The 27,990-nt window shown below is 44.9% G+C and overlaps 5 protein-coding genes across 9 annotated transcripts in view; 2 read left to right on the top strand and 3 right to left on the bottom strand.

The window, feature by feature from the left end:
- Window positions 1-2,321, top strand: part of IQGAP1 (IQ motif containing GTPase activating protein 1) — a 44,244-nt gene extending 41,923 nt beyond the window's left edge. The window contains exons 37-38 of the mRNA XM_081888248.1: window positions 199-307; window positions 1,991-2,321. Coding sequence (XP_081744374.1) covers window positions 199-307; window positions 1,991-2,104 — 223 coding nt within the window. The 3' untranslated portion in view covers window positions 2,105-2,321. The remainder of the gene's footprint in view (window positions 1-198; window positions 308-1,990) is intronic.
- Window positions 2,322-2,892: 571 nt separating this feature from the next.
- On the bottom strand, window positions 2,893-8,732 carry GNPTG (N-acetylglucosamine-1-phosphate transferase subunit gamma). The gene is made up of 11 exons (XM_081888268.1): window positions 8,606-8,732; window positions 8,313-8,364; window positions 8,146-8,213; window positions 7,926-7,980; window positions 7,758-7,841; window positions 7,098-7,191; window positions 6,345-6,459; window positions 5,803-5,885; window positions 4,588-4,719; window positions 4,102-4,183; window positions 2,893-3,496 (listed from the first exon to the last, which is right to left on the bottom strand). The coding sequence occupies exons 1-11, from the start codon at window positions 8,706-8,708 to the stop codon at window positions 3,372-3,374; spliced, it is 993 nt and encodes a 330-aa protein (XP_081744394.1). The 5' UTR covers window positions 8,709-8,732; the 3' UTR covers window positions 2,893-3,371.
- Window positions 8,699-13,958, top strand: TSR3 (TSR3 ribosome maturation factor; the record flags this gene model as incomplete). Of its 3 annotated transcripts, none has more annotated exons than XM_081888265.1 (6): window positions 8,699-9,210; window positions 10,453-10,646; window positions 11,272-11,445; window positions 12,658-12,721; window positions 12,859-13,040; window positions 13,688-13,958. In XM_081888265.1, 5 exons carry the CDS (start codon window positions 8,699-8,701, stop codon window positions 13,022-13,024), a joined length of 1,110 nt encoding a protein of 369 aa, XP_081744391.1. In that variant the 3' UTR covers window positions 13,025-13,040; window positions 13,688-13,958. The 3 variants fall into 3 exon arrangements, with proteins under 3 accessions (XP_081744391.1, XP_081744390.1, XP_081744389.1); XM_081888264.1 differs by having other exon boundaries at window positions 13,373-13,958; XM_081888263.1 differs by lacking the exon at window positions 13,688-13,958 and having other exon boundaries at window positions 12,859-13,347.
- A 263-nt stretch (window positions 13,959-14,221) lies between these two features.
- UBE2I (ubiquitin conjugating enzyme E2 I) lies at window positions 14,222-20,475 on the bottom strand. 2 transcript variants are annotated; one of them, XM_081888272.1, is made up of 7 exons: window positions 20,318-20,475; window positions 19,599-19,677; window positions 18,713-18,796; window positions 17,964-18,036; window positions 16,638-16,747; window positions 15,547-15,626; window positions 14,222-14,867 (listed from the first exon to the last, which is right to left on the bottom strand). In XM_081888272.1, exons 2-7 carry the CDS (start codon window positions 19,662-19,664, stop codon window positions 14,804-14,806), a joined length of 477 nt encoding a protein of 158 aa, XP_081744398.1. In that variant the 5' UTR covers window positions 19,665-19,677; window positions 20,318-20,475; the 3' UTR covers window positions 14,222-14,803. The 2 variants fall into 2 exon arrangements, with proteins under 2 accessions (XP_081744398.1, XP_081744399.1); XM_081888273.1 differs by lacking the exon at window positions 20,318-20,475 and adding an exon at window positions 19,965-20,079.
- Window positions 20,476-21,376: 901 nt separating this feature from the next.
- PDPK1 (3-phosphoinositide dependent protein kinase 1) overlaps window positions 21,377-27,990 on the bottom strand; it is a 41,731-nt gene continuing 35,117 nt past the window's right edge. For both annotated transcript variants that reach the window (XM_081888256.1, XM_081888255.1), the window contains one exon: window positions 21,377-26,173. In XM_081888256.1, coding sequence (XP_081744382.1) covers window positions 26,144-26,173 — 30 coding nt within the window. In that variant the 3' untranslated portion in view covers window positions 21,377-26,143. The remainder of the gene's footprint in view (window positions 26,174-27,990) is intronic.

Raw genomic sequence — 27,990 nt, 5'->3', positions numbered from 1 at the left:
CCGTTGTGACTGACAGGTCAAGTAAGGGACTCATTTTACCTAGAAATACAATTGCTTTCGGTTCTTCCAGTCTGAAATCCACACTGAAGCTCTCTAGTGCAAGTACTTAATTCCTATCCAATAACCCTTTATTCTTCACTTCAACTCCCAATGGCACATTAAAACAATAAGCATATTTTTTGTCCCCAAACTGTATAGATTCAAAAATGTGATATTTGAAATTAGCCCAACGGAAGAAGTCGGAGACTTTGAGGTAAAAGCAAAGTTCATGGGTGTACAGATGGAGACGTTCATTCTACATTATCAGGTATGGATCTTGATGTTGTCTGTACAGTCCACCCTTATACTGAGTTTGCATCAGGGGACTTCGTTCAGGGTCTCCAAACTGTCATGGGGAAGGAGAGGATGATATTAGATATTTAACAATAAATCATGATGACCTATTCTCCTAGACTGCATTCCAGGTTTATCTAAATTACCGGTAGATTAAGGAGCACACTTCTTCAAAGGAAGCAGAAAGTGAAAGCTGGGGAACTAACTGAACAAAATGTTAGCCTATCTTCTCCAGAATAAATCAGGCAGAGACTGGCTGTGCTTGTGTGTTTAGACTCCGAGGGGAGGGATCCAGTGGGCCCTAGGTGATGCTGGAGTTGGATTGTATAATAATAATATCCAGCTGCAGACCATAATGAAAAGTATATTTATCAAAGACAGATGTTTTTAAATGTGCTAGCAGTTTTACATAAATAGATGGATTTTAAAAATGACTCTCCACTCCCCCTGCCCCGGGAGGGTGGTGGTGGGGAGGTTTGTTGCCTGTTTGCACCAGATAATGTAGCAGCTTTGTGGCTGCTTCAGTTTTCTGAAAAAATGCCTTTTCACACACACCCACACACCCGATACAGGTGGAATTGCAAAACGGTTTGAGAATAGGCTTCTCCTTGATCAGGAGATGGTGTCTTCCAGACTTGTTCCTGGAGGGCACAGAGGCCTCCTTCCCACCCTCCAGGCCTGCCATGCCCAGTGCCTGAGCTATAGCATATATTTTTTTTAATAGTTCATTCCTCCTCTTTTCCCCTCTTGGCCTAATTAGTGAGCTAGGAGATCTCCAGCAGTGATTCTAAGGAATAGTCCTATTATCAATTATTGATCCTAGATTGGAGTAAGAGTTTAGTTATTATTTTCATCTTTTTTGCCCAATTTGGTTCTTAGAGCTTTTTTAATGTGCTGAAATAATCTTAGGGGAGCATATGGGGGGCGGGGAGCAAAGTGGACGGTGCAAATGCATATAACTTGCATATGAAAAATAACTCCTAAAGCTTAATCTATTCACTGCCAACTTATATTCTATTTAACCTGCTATCAGAAAGTATGCAAGCATCAAGCAGCTGGGGTATAATTGCTGGGGCATAACATGGCTTGCTGTTCTCTTTCCATCGGCTGCCAAATGCAACATTCACAGTCCTTCCTGTGTGCTCCATCCTCATTTCTTGGAAATGAGTTGAAGAGTCAGTGCAGAGGCATTTCCAGAATAATTTATTTCTGCAAAATGGCATGTGTACATTCTTACATGGGAAAACCATTTTTTTTTTCTTATTTGGCAGCATTAAAGAAAAATGTGCACTTAAATTACTGAAAACAAAATTAGAATGTCCAACAGGGATGTCATCCATGCTTTTACCAGTGAGGAAATCAGTTTTGGAGAAGTATCAATGCATGGAATAGGGTTCCTTCCCACCCTGTGCAAAACAGAGAACCCTTCACTATAGCAGCTTGATAGCTTCCGCTGAGCATCACAAAAAAATGATGGCATGTGTTACTTGAGAAATGACTGCTGGGTATGATTTGCCCATCTCAGAGGTGCAAAGTGGGCAAGATGTATGAACGCTACAGGCCAAGCCTCTGTACGCTGACCAGGTGTGTCCTAGGAGCCGCACCTGAGAATTTATTCTCTCTCTTTCTCTCCCCGCCCCTCCTCTGGCTCCCACAGGATCTGTTGCAGCTCCAGTATGAAGGTGTGGCTGTCATGAAGTTGTTTGACCGAGCAAAAGTGAATGTCAATCTCCTCATTTTTCTCCTAAACAAGAAGTTCTATGGGAAGTAACTCTTGTTACTTGGAAGTCTGTGGAAAAGGAGCTATGAGTTTCTTTCTGTGAGCTGCTTCACCCACCAGAGGCTCCCAAAACAAGCAGCTCTCTTCCCACATTGCCAACCTCGGCTGGCTCCAGATCTTTGCACCCATCCTGACGTATGGCTGCACCGCCTCCTGCATATTGTTTCCCATGTACTCAACACCCAGAATTAAACCATTATTAGCCTGAGTGGTTTGTTTGTTGTCTTTGGGGGTGTTTAGTCCAAGACTTGGACTTTCCCTCATCTTCTACCCCCACAATCTATTGTAGTGTAGTTTGATATTCCTATAGCATTATGGCGGCTACTAAGGTGACCAAACCACCAAGACAGCAGCTGGAGCCACTTCTGATCTGGCTGTGAGCCATCTCATGTGATCAAGTAGGTGATTCTTGGTAGGAAGGCAAGATGGGCAATTTTGAGCCTCGTCAAGGTGGATAAACAGATCTGGCCTATGGAGCAGCAGTCTCCGTGCTCAGTGTCCCTCTGAAATGAATGAAAGCGGCGGCAGAAATCAAGTATGTTCAGTTTCTTGCCTTAGCAGCCTAGTAGAAACCATCAGAAATATATCATAAAGCAGTGGAGGGGCCTGCTGAATTAATAGGAGTAAAATTAAGCATAGGGGGCTAGTTCTGCTTGAAGTTTTCTTCATAGTGTATGCCTGCAACACTGACTGGTCATTTGTAATGTTCCTTTGGGATAAATCCTGTATTGGGTCCCTCCGCCTATACTGTGGTCACTGTGCACTTTTGTTAAATAAAATTCTAAGGACTGGAATTTATTGGATGGATCCTCTTCTGGCCCAAGACACCACACAGTACACAAGACTGCTGCCCTCACTTGTGGTATTCTCTGTTACGAAGCAATAAGACACAAAGCTCAAAAAGGCTGCCACAACTTCAACTTGCCTTCACTCCAAAAGAGAGTCCTGAGTTGGCAGCAGAGGCTCCTACCAGATACCGGCCTGCTGAAAAGACTGTCCTATATTTAACAGTTTCTGCTCTTCCCTGTGGGGTACAGAAGAGGGATAGGAAACCTGTGACTTTCCATATGCTTCTTGTTCAATCCCAGCTCCCTTCAGGTCCAGTTAGCGTGGCCTATGCTGAAAGATGGAAGCTATACTCCAGCCTCATCTGAGGGGTCACAGGTTCCATAACCCAAGTACAACCACACAATGTGGATTAAATTCTAATTGCTTGAAAACCCCAAATGCTGAGCAAGTTGTCCAGGGGGATTTTTCCTTAGAGGGAGTCATTCCATGTTCCCGTGTCTCCACGCAGGTGCCAATCAGCCTTTGAAACAACAGTAAGAGCTGGCTTTTCTGTCACAACTGCCTGAGTGGCACGGTTATCATCTCTGTTTCCATCTAGAATACAAGAAGATAACTACTTTATACCAAGCTCAGACCATTGATCCCATAAGCCAGCTACAGCTTTCCCACCCAATCAAGAACCAAGGACTGGGATGAATTCAGAAGGATGCTCTGTCATTTCCCCTACCCTGAACCTGGCATTTCCCCACCTCAAGCCCTTTCAACACTTCACCCACCTTGAAGCCTAAGTTATAAACTATACATGTTATGTTGTTGAAGGAGTATAAACAAGTTAAAGTTAAAGACTGCCTCATTCTCCCCTCCCCTCCACTGCCAATGTTTGGGCCTGCCAAGTTCAACAAGACTTATTCCCAAATAAGAGTTAATTAAGATTGCCAATTCAGTGGTACCTCGGGTTAAGAACTTAATTCATTCTGGAGGTCCGTTCTTAACCTGAAACTGTTCTTAACCTGAGGTACCACTTTAGCTAATGGGGCCTCCCGCTGCTGCCGTGCGATTTTTGTTCTCATCCTGAAGCAAAGTTCTAACCCAAGGTATTATTTCTGGGTTAGCGGAGTCTGTAACCTGAAGCGTCTGTAACCTGAGGTACCACTGTATCAGTGTTGTGTGGGAGGAGGAAATAATTTTGCTCAACTTACTCAGGCTTGTTTCATACGAAATTCCATGTTGAGTAAGTAAATCTGTAAGCCTCTTCAGATCTTTAGAAAGTTCTTTGTAGTCCTAGAAAATAAGAGGGCAATGGTTATCCACAAATACAAGTAACAATTTAACATAAAAGTTCAAAAATTACAAAATGCCCAAATAGAGAAGCCATGAAAACAAAAGCAAAGCAGATGCCCTTTACGCCATCAAGTTAATGATTATGTCTGGGAGAGCCACTCTGATAGCAGGCTTGAAATCCAGTTGGGGCCTTGCCACTCTTTACCCGCATCCATAGCACTTTTAAGCACTGGGCAACGTTCACTGATGCTAATCATTCCAGCAACTTCTAACACACCTCCCACTCAGTCTATGCCTATTTTTTAATAGACCAAGTCACTGAAACAGCACAGGAAGAAGAATGCAGAATGATAAACAACAGCCACGATGCACCAGCCTAGCATCTCAGGCACCAATTTCTGTACCTTATTGCACTTTTCCAGTGAATCAAATTCCAGGTGTTGAGGCTTTGTTTTCTTTCCCTCACTCACTTTCTCTCCAGTTAATTTAAAGAAGCCTGCTTCTTCAAATATCTCTCTCAACCATTTCTTGTATCCCTAGAAAACAAAATATAATATAAAGCCTTATTTTTACCCTCCCAATTGCTATTTGCTTTTCACCTGTTTTCCAGGAGCCTGGCCTCAGAACTGGGAGCCAGCATTTCAGCACTGGCCAGCTGGATTTTAATGACTCGGGTAAAATACATTTATGAAAATCAAGTATCCCATTTGAAATCCACGTATTTCCTGAACACATGCACACTCAAGTAGTTACTCTAATAATGAAAACATTTTGGCTTACAATTAAGTAGCAACTTTGCAAAACTTGAATATAGCAAAACATCTGGACCATGCTACCCATCAGACTTTTAGGTTACTCTTCTTTTTTGCTTTTATACTGCCTTCCAGAGGTTGAAACTATGATTTCCTTGCATTCCACCACCCCCTTTTGTAGATTTTTACTGGCATGCTAATATTTTTAAATTGTTTCTGTAGTTACTGTTCATTTCTTTTATTGAAAAGCCTTGGAATACGATATGAAAGAGGGTTTATAAAAAACCAAATCTGTTCCCCAAGATAAGACAAAACAAACCACCCTGAAAAAAGCATTTTCCCTCAAAAAGCTTCAATAGTTCCAGGTTTATTACATGTCTATCTGCCAGTCCACGACTTTTTCCAGTCCATTATTAGAATCATCCTCCGATGCACTTGATAGATTACCAATATTCACTTTTAAGAGATTAGAAGTACAGGCTACAGGATCAGCTATATATTAATTTAAATTATTATTTAAAACCAAGTTGTTTTTAAAGAGAGAATCTATAAATCAATCTCAGTCAATTTTGAGGGGAAGCTATGTCATTGCTTTATTCCACCCCACCCACTGTGCTATATACAAACTGCAAGGTTAAATACGGAAGCGGTACCTTAAAGCCTTTCCTCTGAGCAGCCTTCACACCCTAATTAGGGAACAGCCAGGGCAAGACTTTGAATGTAGCAGCACTGAATGAAGGCCTAAGCTGAGCTGAGCTGGGCCTGGAGTGTGCCTGGAAGGGAGGCTCCCTGTGATAGCTGCGTATGCCTCTCGGGGTTCCACAGAAGCAAGGTAGGACAGAGATGTAACAAAGAAAAGAAGCAAACCTGTTTTGTGATTAGCTCAGCATAAAGCAACTGTTCCACTTCATCCCACTTCCTCCGGAGGGTTTCAGGCAAAGCTGGATAGACTGTAAAGAGAAAACAAAAATCAGTGCACCACCCTTTGGAAGGTTTCAGTCCACCATCTTGATTCAAAATTGCATGCAACAGTATCTAAATATAGACAGAACCCCCCCCCTTTCTTTAAGGAATCATCATACAAAATTTCATTACAGTATCTTAAGAGGTGCCCAAATACATAATGAGCAGGCAAACAACTTCCCAAATATATAGATGATGAAAATGACAATCATCATCTCTGCACTCAGCGATGCACTGCGGCAGCAATATTGAAAATCTGGCCAGAGAAAGCACATCTCAGAAATCAAAGGAGGCATCATGAGGCTCCATCACTCTTTGCTTATCTCTGCATCACAAAAGTGGAACCTTGGTGATGGGAACTCTGGTGAAAGGGCCTTTTGCAGTAAAAGCTAGCATCACTGCAGTGCCTCCTGGCACTCTCCCAGAAATGGAGGTATTTAACCTACCTAAGAGAGAATGTGGGTGGCAAACTAGTGGAGTTTCAAATGTAAGAGAATAAACACAAGTGCTCGGTTCAGACACGTGAGCCAGTTTGTTCTTCTTTCCACAGACAAGAAGAACCTGAAAAGCAAGAAGTGAGAATAAGTGAAAAAAGCCATTTATGGCTTCATATTACGTCAAATCCCATTTCACCCTGGATCATTTCCTGGAGTAGTCAGTGAGCATCAAGCACTGTCATGAGATTTAACAGCATCAAGTAGTCATACCTTGGGTTGAAGTCGCTCAGGCTGAGCGTTTTCAAGTTACACTCTGCGGCGACCCAGAAATAACGGAACGCGTTACTTCTGGGTTTCGCCGCCTGCACATGCACATGCAACATGAAGTCGCGGGTTGCATTCTACTCAGGATGCGAACGGGGCTCTGGAACGGATCCCGTTTGCATCCAGAGGTACCACTGTAGTCCTGTTTCTTCCCAAAGACAAGGAACATCACGTAGCTTATCTTGCTGTAGGCAAGCATACAATCAGACTGTTAGGAGAAACTTACAGTATTACCTGAGTGCTTTGTAAAGAAAAATGTCTCAGATACCATTCCTTGGCAGTGAAATAGCCCAATGAAGAACCAAATTCTTCTCCTGTGCAAAGCCTGTCTGCCCCCCTCCCCTTTTTACAAGTGTTGTGATGAAAGCAAGGAACACTTTCAAAACTTGTAGATGGCCTAAAGGTATTTTTGTTCTTTAGTACATCCTTACTGCTTACCTTTGTTTGTCGGTTCCTGGTTTCACACGAATCTCCATCTCTCATCCACATACCAGCAAATGTATTGTTTTCAATTTCCCATTCATGCCAGATTCTAGAAAGAAAGTAAACAGGTTAAAAAAATCTGTTTTTTAAGAAAACCTCAAAGGGAAAAGTGGAATTTGGTGCCATCAATCATGGTATCAGTAGTTAATGGCCTTTTCTATAAAGTGGTGCTGACAGTCTACTCTGACATGCAGCCTGCAGGGTTCTGTTTTGTCTCAGGCTATGAAGCATCTGTTCCCCAGAAACAAAAGTGTCAATCTAACAGGGCAATTAAACAGCTAGGCGACTGCAGGATAAGTAATACCCAGTCACTTAATGTATTTCATGAAAGCACCAGCTTAAGACTAATACAGGCACAGTAAGGGCACTGTGTGCTAGGACTTAAGCCCTGTAATAACTTATACTGCAGTTCTGAAGGTTTGAATCCTTGGGGTGGGCAAAACTGTAGAAATCTAGTTTTCAACTGTATACTAGCACGGGCCACAAATGTGACTGAATTTGAAGGTGCTGCTTTTGACTCTCCTGTTAAACCAGGCAGTTTTTTGATCCTAGAATACTAGCTTTTAAATAGTCAATAACAAACAAATATTGGAACAAATGTCAGAACCTGCTTACCCGAGAATTCCACTGTAGGCATTCCACCGGAACGTCTGCTCATGCTGGGTGACATTATGGAATGGGCAGAATTCATACTTGTACCTAAATATTGAAAGCATTTTGAATGTTTGTCTTTTATTACAATGTACAGAGTTTCACTATTTGACACGCCAACGAGATACTCACATGGATTCGATATAACTGAAGCACTTGCCCGCCAGCCCAAAAAGATGTGCCGGTCCTAGGAAAGAAACAAGGAGGCTCGCTCATAAAGGCAGCCCATAGGCAACAGGGAGAGGAAGGCAGAGGATCCTCTTCAAAGGGCTCTCCCTCTGGAGCTCTGGCCGTGGAGCCCTGCGGCTCTTGCCTGCCTAGGCACCTGCCCTGCCCTGCCCCAGCCACTCACCTGCCACAGGCGAAGGGGACGCTTTGGGCTGGAGGCGGTTTGACGGAGGCAGGAAGGGGTTGTTGAGCCTGGTGGGGAAGGAAGCAAGGAGAGGAAGAGAAGTCCTCAGGGGCGCTCATGGTGGGGGGCGCCCACTTGGGGGACAGGGAAATGTCTCAAGCGCTCACCCGAAGCTGTTGGGCTCCTCCACGACTTTCATCTTCCCGCCAGCGACCAGTTCTGGAAGAGAGAGGGGAGCATAGCTGTCAACCTTCTCTTTTTTGCGGGAAATTCCCTTATTCCAGCGCCGTTTCCCGCTGCTTCCCGCTGCTATCCTGGATCGTTAGATATCCCGTAGACTGTCCCCGGGACAGGTGAGGCTGCTGATCCCTTATTTTCAAATCTGAAAGTTGACAGCTATGGAGGGGAGCGTGAGTAGGGGCGGTGAGAGGGGTTGGGGGGCTGGGGGGCGCCTCCCTACCTCCCATCAGAGGGAGCAGCAGCAGCAGCAACGCCGTCGCGCCCATCCCGACCCTCGTCCCTTCCTCCAGCTTCCTCCTTGCACCGCCGGCAGATGCCGCCATCTTCGGTCTCCGGCGAGACCCGGAAGCGCCTGCAGGGGTTGCTCTTCCGGGGCGTCCGGGAGCCGCTCTACCCGCCTCTTCTCCCCTTGGTCCACGAGGAGATGGGGCGGAAGCGGCAGCAGCAGCAGCAACGGCGGCAGCGGCAGCCCCGGCCGGGACCCCCTCTCGAGGCCTTCGCGGAGGCGGAGGATGAGGAAGGCCCCGGCGGCGACTCCGGCCCCATCTTGGGCGGGGACCCGCTCCGCGGCCACTCTTCCTCCTCCCCCGTCAAGGGCGCGGCGGCGGGGTCGTCCGAGCCAGAGCCGGAGCCGGGTAGCGGCGAGGTCCGGGCCTCGCCTTCTCCCCCGCTGGCCATGTGGGACTTGGGGCACTGCGACCCGCGGCGCTGCACGGGGCGGCGGCTGGCGAGGAAGGGGCTGGTGCGGACGCTGCGCCTGGGGCAGCGCTTCGGAGGCGTCATCCTCAGCCCCGCCGCCACCCGCTTTGTCTCCCCCGCAGACAGGTGAGCGGAGCCGGCGGAGCTAGGAAGGTGTTAGAAGAAAAATCTGCTCCCTTTTCCCTGATGGCGTATCCAAGAGCCCGTACAGAGTCCTTATGTAGGTTCTCTATCGGTAGGAGAAAATAACAGAGGCCAACCAGAGAATATTGAGAAGCAAAGCAGCTAGTAAGCCTGATCTTTATTAAACTGTTGCAACAGGGTGCTCACTCACCACATGCAGGAGGGAGGAGGAACCCAGAACATTGGTGTGCAAGCAGTTATATAGACTTTTGAAATTGCCTACCCTGTAGCTCAAGACCACCCCCCAAAACATCATGCATACATCACAGAAAGAGATGGCCCTCAGCCAGGATACATGATAATGCTTTATATGATTGCCTTTTCTGGGTAGCCTGGCCATTCCTTTGAGATGGTAAATACTTAGTTCCTGAATCTCTTACGCATGTTGATAGTGTTAAAAGAAAATATGGAACATGTATTAATATCAATAATACTTCCTTTTTAGATACTTGCCAGATTGTATTTACAGGCATCTAGAGGAAAGGGGAAGCCAGCAAAGACAGGAAGAGGGTTTCTGCCCGGTGGAGGGGAAAAGGCAGGACCTTTAATCATGCTATACCTCAGGGCCACTCAATGGTAATTTTGGCAGACAAAAAAAAGCAGCTCTTCACACAGCTGGTAATAAACTCTGGAACTTGCTGAGAGGCAGTGATAGCCATCAACTTTTCACTGAGGATTAGACAGATTCATGACAAGCCTATCAGTGGCTTCTAGCCATAATTGTTTTGTTCTGTCTCCATTGCTGCCTCTGAATGAGTGCTGTTGTGTTCATGCCCTGCTTGCAGGCTTCCCTCAGGCATCTCTAAGAACAGGCTGGTCCAGCTACAGGGCTGCTTTCTTCTTAGTGCTCATGTGTAGGGCCAGTATGTGGAGCCTGTAAGACTGATACTTCAGGGTTGAGGTGTGTTCCCAGCCAGTGTTCTTTTTGGGCTTTGTTCAAGTGGATGCTTCCACAAGCTAGTGAGCTGATGAAACTTCACACCTTAGGATCAATGTAATGTTGCTGAGTCCTTGGTTATTCAGATTTGTTCAGATTTGGCCACATCCAGTGTCTTAGCATGAGAAGTCTGGCTTGGCGGTCTTGAGCAACTCATATCTGCTATCCTAACTGGATCCCAAAGCAGCTCTAGTGGAGCAAGAAACCAGCAACATCCTGGTTTGAAATTGCTGTTGCTGTGTTTTTAGACAGATTGTGGCTCAGAATGGAATTGCGGTTATTGACTGCTCTTGGGCAAAGCTGGATGAGACACCGTTTGCCAAGATGAAGGGAAGCCATCTCCGCCTGCTGCCCTTTCTGGTGGCTGCAAATCCAGTGAACTACGGCCGGCCATGCAAACTCTCCTGTGTGGAAGCATTTGCAGCTACTTTCTACATTGTGGGTGAGGCTGGAAGAAAAGCTTGTAGGACTAATTCTTTGCTGTACAGTGGACTATATGAATACATGCCTATCTGTGTGCAGCCACGCCTTAGTGTCAAACATATTTCCTTGATGACTGGGGCAAGTTTGAAAATGTTCTGGGGGGTCTGTGGCATCTGCTGAGGAATCTGGGGTCTGTTCTCTCCACATTCCCTCCCTTCTTTTGAGCACTGCTATAGGCTTACAGCAAGGTGTATGTGAATGTACACATTGTTCAATTACTTTTTAAGAGGGACTTCTGTCTTTATTTTGAGCTACCTGCCTCTGTCCCAACTAACTGATTAATTGGAGAATGTGGCAAGATTTCTGAGTGATGCTATAAAATTGTCCCCATGGGTCTTAACGTACCTCACAATGTCTGGACAGTTTTATCCTAAAGTACCTCTTAATATGTTTCATTAACTGTGTTGTATTTTGATCCATGTATACGGTGCACTTTTTATGCCAATGAAGTAGATAGATAGATAAAAACTTATTTATTTCAGAATGTCACGAGCAACTAGGAGGTATGGGGCTGGACAGCTTCTTCGCCTGCAAAGTACCGTGTAATTTTTTTTAAAATGCAGACTTTCTTGTCTTTATTTTAGGATTCTCTGATCTTGCCACAATCCTCTTACAAAAATTTAAATGGGGAAAAGTGTTCCTTGATTTGAATAAAGACCTCCTGGAGAAATATGCAGCCTGTAATTGTGAACAGGAAGTACTGAAAGTTGAACAAGAGTTTCTGACTCATGCCCAAGAAAAAGAAAAAGAAGAAATAGGTAAGAACCTACTGACTTTTACTTCTGAGGACCTTTGAGTCTTCTTAAACAATGCTTTGACATTGCCCTTGTCTCCCCCGCACCTCCATGGTCAGGAAATCAAGTGGTGCTTAGTCAGAAAGCTGCTCCATTCTTCTGGGATGAACATATAGGATCAGTCAGCCACATAACTTGGGTGCCCCCTAGGAGCGTGGGGAATCCCCAGCATAGAACTATACTACATCACCAACAAAGTGCCCCACATAATCCCATACATTCTAGAAGACAAGACAAAACAATGAGTACACCTGGAGAGAGACATAATTGAAAATAGCTTCACCACAGCTTACCCATTCCTCCCCAAAAAACTAAGGAAAATCCCCACAACACTAAACAGGTTCACACAGACCATGCTTAAAGCATGGAAGGAAGAAGGAAGTAAACTGTCCTCAAACCCATCCCCACTAATCCCCCATAGTGGGCACACCATCCACTAATGCACCACGCAGCACAAAACCTCTAGATAAAAACCTGAGAAGCCAAAGGCTTATACCGCCCAGCAGACTTCTACAAAAATAACAAACCCATATCAACGCAAGAAATACAAGACAAACTAGGGGACACCGAAATGCCCTGGGCTAACACACCACCAAGTACATGCCCTTTTAAATAATCCAGTAGTAAAATGAGCAGCAACTAGGCCCTTGACAGCCTTCAAAAACCTCCTCCTAACAACAAAGGGCTACAATATACAAAATACTGCTCCAAAATCCCATAAACCCCCTCAACATAATCAGAAAACAATGGTTCAACATTTGTTGTTGGAAAAGTGAAATACAAGTATTAAATCACCTCAACTCAACATTTAGAGCTTTGTTATGGCAACACTAACACCTTGAGTTAAGCCTAGTAGCTCACTGTCAGCCAGTGATATTGGTCTTCTCTGATGCAGTAATTATTGTCAATATAAAGTCTCTGCCATCTCCCCTGCCCTCAGAGACCACACCAGCTGGACTAACAAACCAACCCCATGCTCCCAAGTTATCTACCATCAACTGCCTGTGGCAATTACTATTGGCATTGTACTGGTACATTATTGTATATTGATTTTACTTTTAAGTCATCTTGGAATGATTTGCATTCTGAAAGATGGGATGTAACTGCATGCATATGGTTCTAGAGAAGAAAAAACTTGGAACAATAGCTTACCATCCTGTTTTTTTCTCTCCACAGACCCCTTTGATATTGACTCTGGAAAAGAGTTTTTTAATCCCAACAGGCCTGCCAGAACTTCAGGGTAAGATCTTCAGGTTTGCAATCCTAAACCCACCAGGGAACAAGTCCATTTAGTGGGGCTTACTTCTGAGTTGACGTAGCAGTAGTCTCATTTTCCTTTTCCTTCTTGGTTTGTATTACACTGATCTCCATTCATAGAATAACTGCTGGTGATGAAAGTTCCGATGAAGAAACATCGGATGAGGAGGAGGAGGAGGATGCTGGAAAGAGTAGCAGCTCAGAGGACCTGAATGCAACATGTGCTGCACACAGCAAGCCAGCTGTGTGGGAGAAAACTAAAAACAAACCAAGGTTCCAATCCTGAGCATTCTTACAAGGAAGTAAGTCCCATTGAACTCAGTGATGGGGTTTGCTTTTAAATAAAGCCTGTCTAGGATTGGGCTTGACTGCACTTTGCTCTGGTGAGTCCAGTGGGTTAAGAAGATATACAGGGTTGGTTGAGAACCTTCTTCTGTGGATAGCAGTCCCCACTTACTGCTAGCAAATGGGGCCTCACCGTCTCTCTTCTGCTGTAGTGGCCATACACTGCAACTGTGGCACGCTTTTAAATCACCATTTCAGCTAGTTTCTACTAGTAGAATATGTTGTGATATTGGAAGGAAATAAACTGGGTGAGGTTCTCTGAAAGTAACGCCTCCACCTCTCAATTCAGTACCTCTCCTGATACCCAAGAGAGGCTTTGGCCTGGTGGCTGGGAATGCAGATGCTGAATGAGAAGCTCCAGCTGAGATGGGCAGGCACCCTGACCCTTCTTATACTGCTTAGGGTGAAGAACACAAGGGACTACCTTGCTGGAGCAAGGCCGGACTCCACACACACACCCCTCCAGTGAGCTGCCTCTTGGGGATCAGATGGTAGCAAAACAAAGGTGGCTGAAATTGTAGTGTTACAAAAGCACCCCAAACCCATTGCAGTATTTAACCTGTGTCACTTGTGCCTTGATACAAAAAAAATCCTCACTTTTCAGGCAAGAGGAAAGATGAAACTACACAGGCAAGAGGAAAGATGTTTCCTTAGGTCACCAGTGGGGTCTGGGACAATAGCCAATGAGAATATCACCAGGAGAATGAAGCTGCTGGGTCTGACACATGCATTTTCAACCCTTCAGTCTCTTATTGGCCAGCTAAAAGGATGCTTTGATTTGAAGGAAGGAAATCCTTATATGGCAGTGTTGAAAAGCATATCCCTGCCCCCAACATGTATATTCATGGGAGTGGAATAAACACTAATGTACCAAACTTTGGTTAGTTTGTCCTTTCATCCTATTAAGCCAAGCAGCCAAATGATGCGCTATTGTATGTTGGATGCTTGAATACAGCAGTATGGTCACATGGAACTACAACTACCGGTGGCTTTTCAAGATCTCACACAGATCTTTTTTAACTCCTGCTGCCTGGAATGACCATGGCATGATATCTCTCCCAAAGCTATTGAATGCCCACAGGAGAGGTCACTCCAAAAGTGACAAGTATATTAAAGGAAGAAAGCGAGACAAAAAAGCTTTATAGAAACAAGTTTATTTACTCTAAACAGCAACACAGACAAAACGCCATAAACACAAAGGAAGTGATGCAGAATCAAGATGCTGGCTGACTTTGGATCTGGAGGCTTTTAAGCAACAACAACCTAATTTATTATTGGTAGAAATCAAAAAAGGGGGGTGGAGGGCATGTTTTTCTTTTTCTTCTTACAGCCAAGTAGAGGCAAAATATACTTCTAAACAGTTTAAAGCATGCCTGCATCAGAAAGCAAAGAAACTAGAGATACTAGTGAATTTATAGAAGTATAAAAGTTTATAGTTTTACAGCAGTTGAAATACTGACATCAATATTAAAATAAAAGCAAGTTTTACATAACAATCAAAAATACAAAAGACTGAAGGAAGAGACCCTGTATGAAAAAACGGGGGGCAATTCAGCAAATTTAGAACTGTATACAAGTGGCGAATATGGAAAATGGCACACATACAATCCCCTCCCCTAAGTGACTATTAATTGTACATAGTGACAATAGATTTGCAAAAGTTTTGTAAACAAGTTCTTGCCAATTAATCCCTTCCTTTAAGATGCTGGATGACAGGAGCTTATGATGGTGCAAACTTCTTGGCTTGTGCTCGAACCCTCTTTTCATATTCCACTCTGTTTTGGCTAAAAAGAGAAAGGTGACTTGACTTTTAAAGATCTCTCTGCATGAGGCATTCTGTATCAAGCCCATAGCTTGAGATAATCAAACACTGAAGACCCCACATGCAGAATACTCAGAACACTGGGATCTAACAGATCTCCCAGGAGTTGATGACTGGAGATGGAAAGGGGTATGGATATGAATGAGGAAGGTGTCATTTTTACAAGCAACATGGTTAAGATAGGTGAAGCACTTCACAGAATCAAAGAATTGCAAGGTTGGAAGTGACCATGAGGGTCATCGAATCCAATCCCCTGCAATGCAGAAATCTTGTGGCCCAACATGGGGCTCAAACCCACAACCCTGCGATTGAGTGTCTCATGCTCTACCAACTGAACTATTTCAGCCCCTGCTACTTGCACAGAAGCCTCACTGGTGCCAACAGCTCCTTCCTCACACAATCAATTTTGGAGGAAGGGCAGCGATTCACTCCAACTTCTGAAGCAGCTGCCTCCTGCATTTTTAAAACCCTGCATTTTTGTCTAGTTTAGCCCCAAAGCGTTACACAAATGCTTACCTACTATGATTGACAGGGAAAGAGACACAGTGGATATTTGGTTCTGTCTTTTGAGAGGAAGTATCAGTCTACTGTGACTGCAATTGTCAAGGGGTATCACATCAGAGCAGGTGAAGTCTACTCACCAGTAAATTGTGTAAGCCTCTGCTTGAGCTGGGTCCTGAATATTTGGTTCATTTAGGAGTTCTTGGATTCCTAACAAGATCTATGAGCACAGAAGAAAAGGAACACCCTTCACGCAAGTATTGTTATAAAACAGATTTAAAGTCTGCATGAGAAAATGCAGTTGAAACATGAGAAGCTCCCTGTGTGGCCACAATGAATTTGAATCAAATATATACTAAACCATTTTTATTTTAAAACAGATTATTTAGCTTAGTTATTCAGTGCTCTCTAAAAACAAAGACAGAAATTCCACTCAAAACAGTCTTTTAAACATGAATCCAAGATCTTTCCAAGTACACTGAATTATATCCTGCTGTTCCAATGATGATTTGGGGTGTACACGTTGGCTTCTCATGTCATGGAGAAACATGGACTGTAGCCAGCTGAAGTCCACCCTGAGTGTGACTAACCTTGCACACTGAGTTTGACTAACATTGCACACAACTCATTGTCCTGCTAGAGAGCACTCTTGCTTTCTGGAAAGCTCCAGGCAGGTAAAGTCCAACCCTAAGTATGTTTATGAAAGGGACTTGAGTTCAGGGTGCAAAGCGACTGCAGCCTCTCTCTTTGCTAGTGTTCTTATGGAAACTCGATTCCACAATTGTTTTGCTTCCCATAGCAGTTATACGTTCTCTAGAGCAAAAAGTATGATGGCCACATAACCAGAAGTTTTGGGCTATGTTTCAAGGCAGCAAGACTCTCAGGTTAACTGCAGCCAGATGAGTTAACTACTTCCGCCACTATGTATGCATGTTTGCTCACGAACTATGTGAATCAACAGCTGCCAGGGAGCACTGTTCACTGGTAAGATATATGCTTTGGATGCAGAAGGTCTCAGGCTTAATCTCCAGGTACAAAAAATGCACAGTAGGTGAGACAGAAGAATTATCTGCCTGGAGAGAGACTGCCATTCAGAGCAGGCAATACTAGCTTACTGCATTTCTGTGATTTTTGCCAAGAAAAGGGGCACTTGGCTCAATTTAAACCCACCCAGGGAAGTGTCTATCCCAGCCTCCTGTAGCCCTTTTTTTGTGTAGAGAAAACTGCATACCTGTTTAATTGTGATTGCAGGCCTCCAATCCTTATCCTCTTCTAGGATGGACAGACACACAGTGCCTGAAGGGTACACATTTGGATGAAATAAGGGTGGCTCAAATTTGCCTGCACAAAAGAAGACCTAGTTCAGACATAAAGCCAAGCAATTATGTGGAAAGGCTTCATCTGTCATCATGTGACTACTCCACTGTAGGGGAAAAAAACTTTTTGCCATCACACAACTTGCGCTTTCCCAGGTTGCTGAATCAAAGGAGCCTCAAGTAAATTTATTTGCAACAATCACACCTGGATCAACCAATCAACACACCACTCATCACTCTCATTCAGGGGATGCTGTTTGAGAACAGCTGTTGCTGTCACCACCACCTACAATTTGAAGAACTGCAGCTTAGGAGAAAGGCACGCATGCACACACACACACACACACGCTTAAAGTGGAGGGAGTGGAGAGCAAGTGAGGGGAAAATATTTCCTCTGGATGCATTCATAACAAGACCAAGTGAAACATTAAAACAAAAAAAGAAAACAGTGAATTCAAATAAGGGCAACAGGCAATGAAGCCTAGAAAGTAATATACCACTTCTAATATGTTTATTTATATACCGCCTTTTACCATCACAGGGATTCAAGGCAGCTTACCACTAAAATAGAAACAGTGAAAAACATGGGGGGGGGAGCAATCATTAAGGAAAAAAATCAGTAGACTTAAACTTTAAAAATTCATCTCTTTATCATTTTAAACCAAATGGGAAAATATTAAAACAATTATTAAAATATTTTTTCTGCCTGTTGCACAAAAGGTCATTCAAGGCAGTTATTAACAATGTTAAAAAGAAAAAACTATTAAGAGCAGCAAACGTGGAGCAGCCCAACATCTAAGGATCCTTGGGGATACCAGAAGCTGTGAAACAACAACACAGCTTTTGCTTGTCACTTGAGGGCCACTTTCCAGAGCTTCTATCCATAAGAAATCAGAAACAATTTCAGGACAAAACAGGGCAAAGGAAATAATGAAGACAGAGCTCCAGTGGTTCAGGACAATTTGTTCTCCTATTCCAGGGACTCCTAATATTTGTACAGGCAAAAACGAGGGAGAAATCTGGTAGAGAAATAATACATTTCTTCAAGTTGAAAGCATCCTGTGAAAGGAATGGATTTCACAACACAGGTGGCAAACTATTGTGTTGCTAGGGTCACTACATCATTTAACAACCTTAATCTGAAAGTCTTTCATTATTTTGTTTACTTTGCAAGATTCAAATACTGCTTAATCAAAAAATACTTCTAGGCAGTTTATATGAGTTAATCTCACTTGACTTACATTTTGGGGGTGAGGAGGGATAATCATCCTTGAAAAGCATCCGTAATTTAAATAAGCCTCCTTCCCATGGTGTCTGTCAGGAGAGCATAGCATAGGTTAGAAATATTGAGTGATCTAGGACCAAGCTGCCTAGGCTAGCATACTCTCCAGAGGTGTATAATGAGAATATCAGGCAGCTACAAACACACACATATATACTTCAAGATAGACAACTAATGCAGCAAAGTATTGCAAATCCACTGTGAAAGATTTACACCAGGTTAAAATATTGCTTCTCTTACAGCCGCTTTAAATCTCCCTCATTTTAAGAACTTGCTAACATTTCTTTCCATACAAGCCTTTTTAGCCTATTCTACCATTACTGAGTAGATACAACTCCAGTCTTGCCAATACAAACTTTCCTGTTAAGAGCAGAATGACAAGAATTATGAAAAGCATCTCCAATGGAGACACCTGGGCCACTCAATTCCATTGCATTGAGAGTTTATTAGGAGACAAGCAGCAAACTGTTTCAGAACAACCAATCAAACATCCAGCTGAGAAATAACTAAGACACAGATGATTCTTTTTTGCGATTAACAGTAATTTTGGTGTGAATGGAAATTTAGTCATTTAACTCGAAGTATTTTTCACGGATGGGTGAAATCATTTTGATATAACACAAGTACCCTTAAACTAGTATAGACCAAACATAAAATACTATCTTCCAAGAACAGAACAGTAATGTTGGTAGGCATCCAAAACCTTACCCCTTTCTTTCCTGGAATAGCACATTCCCAATTCATGAGATTCATCGTACCATCTGGATTTTTTGTTGGTACTGCTACAAAACCCTAAAACAATTAAAAGGTTAGCTGAAGATGATGTGAGATATCACGGCAACATACAGTGTATGCTAGTGAAAGGGCTAGTCACAGAACCTTGTGCTCCTCCAATGTCAGTCCTACTCACAGTAGGCCTATTTAAATTAATGGACATGGCTACCTTAGGCCCAGTACTCTTAGCAGGTCAACTTTGAGTATGGCCAACAATGGCTATTACACTGTTTAGGACTTCAGACTCACTGTGGCCGTGTACATACTTTATCAGCATGTTGAAGACATTCAGAGACTAGAATTTCAGAGAGAAATCAAGTGCATTTTTACGCAATAGCTAAATGATCATCTTTGTTTATTATTTGTTGTAGAACAGAAATGTGTAAAATATTGGTTGTGGCTCATCACTAGCCAGTTTCTATTGAGCCACTGATAGTGTCCAATAGCTGCTTAGAATTTTGGAAAGAATACAGGCACTTGCCCTGATTAAAGGCACTCAGGGTGCCTTTGAAAATCATTTGTTTACAATGTGCAGCTTTTTTAAAAAACAAAATAACTTAAAATGTGTCTCTTCAAAAAAATGTATATATTATTCCTTGGTGGCCATTTCTATTTAGCATTTAAATACAGATTCTACATACTTTTTACTAATGCAATATCAAGTACTGTGCTTATTCACTTATTATCAACTATTTCATATTTTGAAAAAGCCTCTCTGCTAAGCTTTTGGAATGTTAGAACACCAAAAAGGGGCTGGAGTTATGCCGGAAACAAAACCCTCCTCTTCTTCATCTTCACAGTGGGAGATGCTACCACTTACAAACGGGTGGTCCTTCCTCCAGGCTTTCCTCTCCTGCGCAAGTCGGCTGAGCGCAATCCCCGACATATTCAAGGTCCTTCTGCAAGACAAAACAGATGCCAGTCAGGGCAGCTGAAGTTTTCCGCATCGCCGCCACCGAATGGGCCGCAAAAAACCGTCTTGGGGCGACTTTGCCGCCGCAGCCCCGGAAACTGTCAGCTTTCCCGACGAGGCGGGAGGGGGAGGGGGAAGAGAAAGAAGGATCCCAGGACCCTGAGCCTCTCCCCTCCCGCCGTGCGCTGCTGCTGCTGCTTCCCGCAGGCCGCCGCCTCCTCCCTCCCCAAGTCCAACAACCGGGCGGGCGGGGGGAGGAGGTCGGAGGAGTACCGCGGCCTAGGAGTCCCGTGCGAGCCCTAGGAGCATCGCCGCCGCCGCCGCAGGAAGGCCCGGCCCGGCCCCGGAGCAACCAGCCCCGCCTCGGCGGAACACGGCTATGGGCCCGGCCCGGCCTTCTCCTGGCCCCGGAGGCGGAGCGCGAGCAGCCAGGCCTGACCTTGAGGGACCAGCGGGAGCCCCGGGAGGAGGCCGAGAAGGCGGCCGCTCCGCGGGCTGAGAGGCCTCCGCCGCGCGTTTCCCTCTCCGCCTCCGGGCTGCCTCTAGGCCCAGTCCGCCGCCGCCTCCTCCGCTTCCCGCTCCTGCCCGCGGCCTCTTGCTAGGCGTCTTCCCGCCAAAGGCCTCACCGTGTAGCGGCCGCAGCAGCAGCTCCCGCGCGTGTCCCGGATTCAGGCGACGGCGGCGGCGGCGAATGACCCGGATGTTCCCTACTCGCCTCCCCCCCTTTTGTCTCAAGCCTGGACTTTCCCTCGCAGGAAGCGGAGCGCGTCGGCGCAGCCTGTCCCTCGGCGCGACCCGTCCGCCAAACGGCGCCTGCGCGGTGCGCGCGCACTTCAGCGCCACAGCCAGGCCGGGAAGCTCAGAGCGGGCCGACTCTGCGCGGGTAGAGAAGTAGGTTCTGCCCAGGGGCGGAGCGAACTCCCCGCCAATCCACGGAGCTGGGCAACCGGTGATCCCACCTCTGGGGGTGGGGCTGGTTGCCATGATGACGGGAGTCGCTCTGAGAACCCGGATGGGGCTCGACTGCCCCTCCCCTTCCTCCCCATTGGAGCTTGGCTGGGAAGCTCCGCCCCCACAGCGGGCCACACGTGGAGAACACCGGGGCAATCCTGCCAGATGAGGGAGGATAATAAAAAATATGCAATAAATGTAGTAGTAGTAATGCTGCGAGGCCAAGATGCGACCCTCCCTGCGCAACCACAGCTGAAAAACCGTCTTGGGTGGGTTGGCTGGAGCAGCAAGGTTGGAAGCCGTACTCCAGCTGCGCCCTGAAGAGGCTGGGACACCGCTCCGACACCGCCCAGCAAGCGCAGCCCGAGAAACCAAGACCCACAACGGCAGCTTTGTTAGAAAGGAGACGTTTATTTCATGCACTTTACAAGGAGCGAGTGTAACGAAACTTTTCTTTAAAACATCCACACATATCAGTAATATATTTGTTCCAGAAGTGACACATCCACCTGAAAACGAACTGGAGATGCCTCGAAAGGGACTCCTCTAAGAAATCTTTCATTTTGTTCTGCTCACAGCCAGGCCAAAAGTACAGAGGTGGGGAAGGGTGCAATGCCAGGTGTCAAACTGCTGCAAAAAGTACTCTTCAAAGATAAAGAACTGGTGCAAAAAAGAACTATTGCTAATCCACTGTCTGGAAGATAAGATTGTACCACATTTTTTTATAAAAAAAATTGATGTAATTGCTTCCCCCACCCTGGCAGAAAGGAAACTGGTGGGTTGGAGGGGAGGCACAGGAAGAGCCTAATTTCAAACCAGCCTCTCCTCATCAATGTTTTAAACGGTCAACCTTTCCAGAGCACAGAGGAAGGCAGAGTGATGATCTCACCTCTCCTGTTGGTTGGTCTACCTGGGAAGTTTTAATGTAGGAAGAACCCTCCTGGATCAGACCAAAAGGCAACCAAGTGCCCTTCCTGGGAAGCCCTCATACTGTTGTATTCAAAGGCACAGGAGTGCCTCTGCTCATGGATGCACTACACAGCCCCCCTGACTAGTAGCAGCAATAATTCTAGGTTTGTAGTTATGTTTTAAAAAGTAAAGCATGCATCAAGTATTCAGATTTGCTTCCTGTCCAGGTGCACAGAAAATCTAGTCCTTTGTAAGCACAGTGAAAACGCTGCCTTTGATAAACTTGGCCCCAAGCAATGACCTGTTTTCTACCCTATGGAAGGACAGAAAACACTTTCCCACACATGACATTTCAGTTTTGTAAACGATGGAGTGTTCACAAGCAAATGCATCTTCTTGATTACGGCTCCACCGAGATGCAAGCAAACTTTCATTAACTTGCATTCAAGTTCTGTGGAAAGGCCAGCCCTTGACATTCCTACTGCATGACTATTACAGCCAGGTAGCCCTTTCAGCCCTCGTTTTTGGAGCAAGTTGTCACAAAGCTTGAGGCACCCATGTTTCCCTAAGTAAATGCATTACCAAATCTTAAACGGCAGCTCTAAAGCAAGATTCAGAGATGGCCAAGATAGTGAAGGAGCACTGAATAAGCAAAGAACCACTTCAAGGCTTGTTTCAAATCCATTTTCTGTTTGCAAGCAGGTAAAGTAGCCCGGGCTGTGAAAAATATCTTAGTTCAGCAACAGCACTAAAAATGGAATTTGAAGGAAGGTCCAAGAAGTAGACAATGACTAAACTTGGACGACAGCCTTTCAAAGGAACTCAATTTCTCCTTGAATTCAGGTGTTAACTCACATGCAGGGAACTACTGGTTTTAAGCCAGAGGGAGTCCATGCATCTCTTTCTAATGCCATACCAGTCCTACCCTCTGACGGTGACTGATTTTGGCTGTCTGCAAGGGAACCCCTACATACAAGTAGCAATTGCACAGAATCCCTGATGGTGTGGATGTCCTATGTGTGAGCATAGTTTGGCCCTAGTCCTATATCAGTGCGAAAGATCATTTGCTCCAGAGACCAGCATACTATCAGAAAGAACCTTGAAATGAAACAGAGGCAACAGCTGCCACGCCTGGGGTAGGAGAGCATGTGAATGTTTGGCAACACTCAACTTTGTTACGTGGTAGCTCTGACAGTGAGAAAGGAGTGTTCTCCCTTCCACCCTCTACAAGGACACAGCAGGCCTCGGGTCGATCTCTCCTCTTGCGACAAAAGCAATTTTCTCTACTCATTCTACCCACCTTTTACTAAAATATGTGAGAGTCAGGGAATGGCAGCATCCGGGTGTCAGGCCATAGTTGTATGTGTGCCTCTAAACTTATCTTTCTTGCAAGTGTCTGAAATGGGGTATGCTTTTTCCAGACTAAATGACAGCTTATGGCAGCAAGGGATGGGACAGACAAGACAGAAAGTTGCATGGCTAAATGAGCACAGATGTAACTGAAGCATCTATTTTTGTTGTTGTCAGGCATCATTGCAGGGACTTTTGCGCCTTGAGAATCAATGATCTCCTGGGGGGGGCTTCAAGCCCCTTGTTTACATGAGAAACTTCACATTTGCTCTCCCCCACCCCCTTTTAAATAAATAATTGACATTTCTTTTAAAAAACTGAGTAAAATGAAGGCAAAGCTGAGGCTAAACTACAGCTGAGCAGTGCAACAAAAGTTGTCTGTGTCCACTTTAGTATTTCAGTGGGAATGGGAAAGTTTGCCTTTTTAAGCTGCTGAAATCTGTCATTCTCCAAGGGGGGGATGTAATTTGCAGAATGCACAGAGACACTAACACACTGAAGTGAGGAAAGTGGCAAGTGGCTGAATGGAGCACCTGTTCTCTCCCCTTAAAGAACGTGAGCAAAGAAGCAGAAGGCACCTGGGAGCCCTTTACCTGCTGTCCTCTACACTTCATGGTATAGGGTTTTTGGTACAATCTAAAATTTGTACCAAAGAAAGTGATATTCTGCAGTGCCAGTTTAAATACTTCCCCTAATTTTTAAAAGATACCTGGCTTCCAAGTTTCGGGAGCCTACAGACAAGTAACAAAGGGAAAAGGAGAGAATAAAAGGCCTGAGGTGGCAGTTCTGGGAGACAGAAGCAGAGCCACAAAGGATAGGAAAGCCTAGTCTGGCACCCACTTGCTTTCTGAGCTCTCCTCTCACTGCCTACATTACCCATCATGAGAGCAAGAAACCTGTATTTTTTCTTAAGCCAACAATGGAAGCTGAGGTTCTCAACATGCTAAGCTTTATACCACAGACCACATTCCACAATCATGAAGAATACAAAAAGATTCCACACTTGCAAGGTTAAATCCTAGGATGCAACTTAAATTTCATACTGTTCAACATGCTAAAACTTTTTCTGTGTTCAGTAAGAAGCCAAACCAATGCAGAGAGAAAACCTTGCCTGCAGCCAAAATTATCACCCTGACAGACACTGGCTTCAGCCCCTTCCAAAGTGTCTCCTGATGCTTTCTGGCTTTAAGGTCAGAGGGAGAACAAGAGGAACATCAAAAATCCCCTCCTCCAAGGACATAAGGGGACAGTGGCAGCAACGTGGGAAATCCCACCCCAAAGCAGCAAACACGTTCACTGGCCACTTGATGGACAGAGTGGCTGCTTCTGTGCTCCACCTCCTTACACTCACCATGTTTTGCTGCTGCCCCCTCTCAAGCCTGAAATTTGTGTCAGTCAAATCCTTTGCTACTTACAGCAAAAACATTCAAAGGCAGTTTCTGGACAGGCATGTGCACCACCTTTAAGGAAAGGCTGTTTGGAGATGGAGGCCTTTCAAGCCAGCCACTCAGACTGCCCTGGCAGAATGCGTCACAGTAACGGTGGGGCCTGAAGGAGAACAAGGCCTGTTCAGCCAATTCAAGAGCCATCTTTGCATCTGCATATATGTGTGTGTGCACACACACACATGCACACGCAGACACACTCGCAGTAACATTTCTTTCTACGTACATGAAATGTGATCTCTTAGCACATTGGCGTTCGCTTTACAGTAATCAAACACAAGATGCCTAAAAAAGTATAAAAGTAGAAACATTTCACCCTTCAGAAGAATTACATTTTAGTAAATTCATTTCAATGCTAACATCTTAAAAAAGACAAACGGATTACTCAATGTTGAGGAGGGCCTTGCAACTTTCTGTGCAGACCAGTCTCCATGGCAAAAGACAAATGGCCCACTTGCTGATCTACTGGGCAGAAAAGGTTTGCCAAAAACCAGATCAAAAATGCAGGCAGACAAGGGATGCTCAAGATTGTGAGGACTCCACACATCTGAATGGAAAAGGAAGGGGTGTGTATACACACAGCTTCTGTGAGTTGCTTAATGAAAGTTAAAATATAGGTAGCATGTTAAGAGAGCCTCAGACAAGCAAGGGCTCCTCTCTGTGCTCTATGAAGCAGAGAGATCTGTATATACTCCTTTAAATCTATTTTCAAAAGACATGCTAATGGTTTCATTTAAACACAGTACACTAAAAAGCTCCAGTTGTGTTTCTTCACATTTACCACAAGCCTCTCTCAATGAAACCACAAGTGTTATTGACAGTACTTGCCAAACATCAGAAGGAACTGCATAGATAAGAGAATGTAGAAATGACTGTAAACATCTGTTAAAGAATCACAATAATTCCTGCCTTCAGCTGCACAAACTCTGGTGCCTTTGAGCACAGAGATTCTCATTCCCAGCCTTCATGATGGAGCACCCATGAAGACTCAACCCCCATGTCTATCTTCAGTGCTGTGAGTCCACGGGGGTAGCAATACTTGCAGGCATTTCTAAAAACAAAGAACGCAACTTTGGTGTGTGTGTGTGTGTGTTTTTCGTGTGTGCACACATGTGTGCAAGGCAAGGTATTTGCCATATTATTTTTGTTTAACTGGGGCTTCAATCCTAAAGCGTAGCTAAAATTGGAGGTTAACCTTTGCAGGAGCAAGTTACCTGGAGAGGAAGGCTGTCCCTAGAGATGTGGGCAAAATAAGACCTTCTTCCCAAGAAGAGAATACCCTCTGGGTACTGAAGCAAGCAGGGTCGGGAGGGGGAAGAAGATGCACCCCTCCCTTAGTCTGGGCTAGTGCATTCTTACAATAGATCCCCAAGGAATGTACAGCAGCCGCCACAGTCAACTGGAGCTGCTTAAGGATGTCTGCCCACATGTGGGCTGTAATTTATTCATAGCACCAAGTATGTTGACCTTGAACTGCCTACAATTATTAAAACCCAAATTGTTTCCCTACAGTCAGCAAAGCATCGCTATATCTCTTCGGAAGGAAAGCATAGAGTGAAGTCAAATCTTCTTTCCATGGGATTAAGATCAGCACAACCGGGCACCAGAGCCAACACAACCCCTCTTGCTGCTGAAGGCAGGCATCTGCAAGCAGCCAGCTCCAGCTCCAGCACCACCTTCAGGGTTCAAAATCCAGAACTACAGAAATGGTCTGAACAAGCAACATCCTCTTGGTGCCAAGCCTCTTCGTGTGGCAATGCAAAGGAAAACTTGTCAGCATTCAATACTGGGGCAGAGTTACATCCTTGAACCTCGCTCCTGCAAGATCTGGAAGGAAACAAACAAAAAGTGGTGAGATTCTGCATGGTAAGGTTCTCCAGCAAGACTCACACAGTGGAAGGACTCCGGCATTCTTGAAGGCAAAACCTTAAAACAGGCAAACAAACTGATTTTGTTCTCTGACGCAAGACACCTTGGAACATGATGGTGAACTAGGCAGTCAGCTGCTACTCAAAACATAGGAAGTTAATTAAGGGAACTGCCAACAGGCCAGACTCACCCATTCCCTACAAAACTAGCTAGGTTGTACAGCTAGGCCAGTGTATGTGAGTGGTCCAGCTCCCAGTTTGAAAAGAACAGTTGTGGATTGAAAAAGGGGCCATATATGCAACCAACAGCTCGTTTTACTGATTATGTTCTCACTAAGCGTTAGTGGTAAGAAGTGTTTGAGAGTAGAATGGACTCCCTCGGAAGGTGTGGGCTCTTCTTCCTTGGAGGTTTTCAAGCAGAGGTTGGATGGCCATCTGTCAGGGATTCTTCAGCTGTGATTCCTGCATTACAGGGAGTTGGACTAAGTGACCCTTGGAGATCCATTTCCAACTCTACAATTCTATGACTCTATGGCATTTATTAGTATGACATTTGCAATCTGCAAGTAGGGGTGCAGCTACTGGAAATCCCCCTCCCCTCCGAAAGGTTAATTCAAGTGAACAACAGTTGTAGATCACAACCTGAGGCTGCAGAACCATGCCTGCCTGGGTTCTTTGCTCCAGTTTTGATACCCTACTTTAGTGCTTATTTTATTGTTTTTCAAGCAATGAGGATGTCTTCAGTAGCCAGTGTGCTAGATTTAAAGTTTCTAATACAGTACAGCCTGTCTGCCTTTTCCAAAGAAAGATGTACAAATACCCCACTTTCCGGTGTGTTCAGTCATCAGTGTCTTAGTTTGTGTATAAACAATATTGAAGGATTACCGGTATGCACTTTAATTGGGAGGGGGTACACTTCACTCTCTTCTTTGAGGCAGAAATGTGTAACACGTTTTTAGACAATCATAAGGTCCCTCTATCAAATTTTCAACAATTGGGATCCAGTTAGTGAGATTTAATAATTCCATGGTATAACTTCACATGCTGAAGGAAAGATATGTAAATATCCTGGCTTCATAGATTTTTCTAGCAATTAAGTATCTTGCCCTGTATCAGGGTTGGAGAATCCTTTTGGCTGCCTCCTCCCTGCCTGGAACCAGGTGGTGATGACATCAACTACTAGAAGAAACCACCATAAAACTCCAAGTCACTTTGGAGACACCTTGGCCAAGAACAGGAAATAAAGGTGTTGCTGTGGCAGGCTGTGCACTCTTGACACTTCACAGGTGGCCTCGGCTGCCCACAAGCTGCTGCCTTCCTCCTCGCCTGGGGATGTGCAGTACAGATCAGAGGTACTTTTCAGCCCTCAACTGAAGGACCTGGGAAGGGCACTCAAAGAGCCACATTCCAGGCCACTATTTGTGTTGCTTGAGGAGGACGAGGACTAAGGAGAACTCAGTGCAGTGGCTCTGCCAGAGAATCAAGGAGCCTCACTCCTTGGCTTCACCAAGCAAGGATAAGATAGTTCAAATAATAACATGAATCATTATTATTTTTAAAGACCCTTATCTGCTTAATAGCACTGGCATGTTGGGAACCCAGAACATCTCAGGGCAAAATACCCCTCGTAGCCAACACAATGTATGTTGATGTTTCAGCACTGCATCATTTGGCCAGCAACACCTGCAGTTTCCACTAGGCCTTTTCTCCTCCAAAGAATTCCCAGGGACCTTCTCTGCAAAATCCTCACCTGTTTCTCCTCTTTGCATCAGCACT

This window comes from Podarcis melisellensis (assembly GCF_964234715.1).
Source record: "Podarcis melisellensis genome assembly, chromosome: 14".
In the NCBI taxonomy this organism is placed as follows: domain Eukaryota; kingdom Metazoa; phylum Chordata; class Lepidosauria; order Squamata; family Lacertidae; genus Podarcis; species Podarcis melisellensis.
Note: the sequence above shows the minus strand (reverse complement) of the source record. Positions and strands in the feature narration are given on the sequence as shown.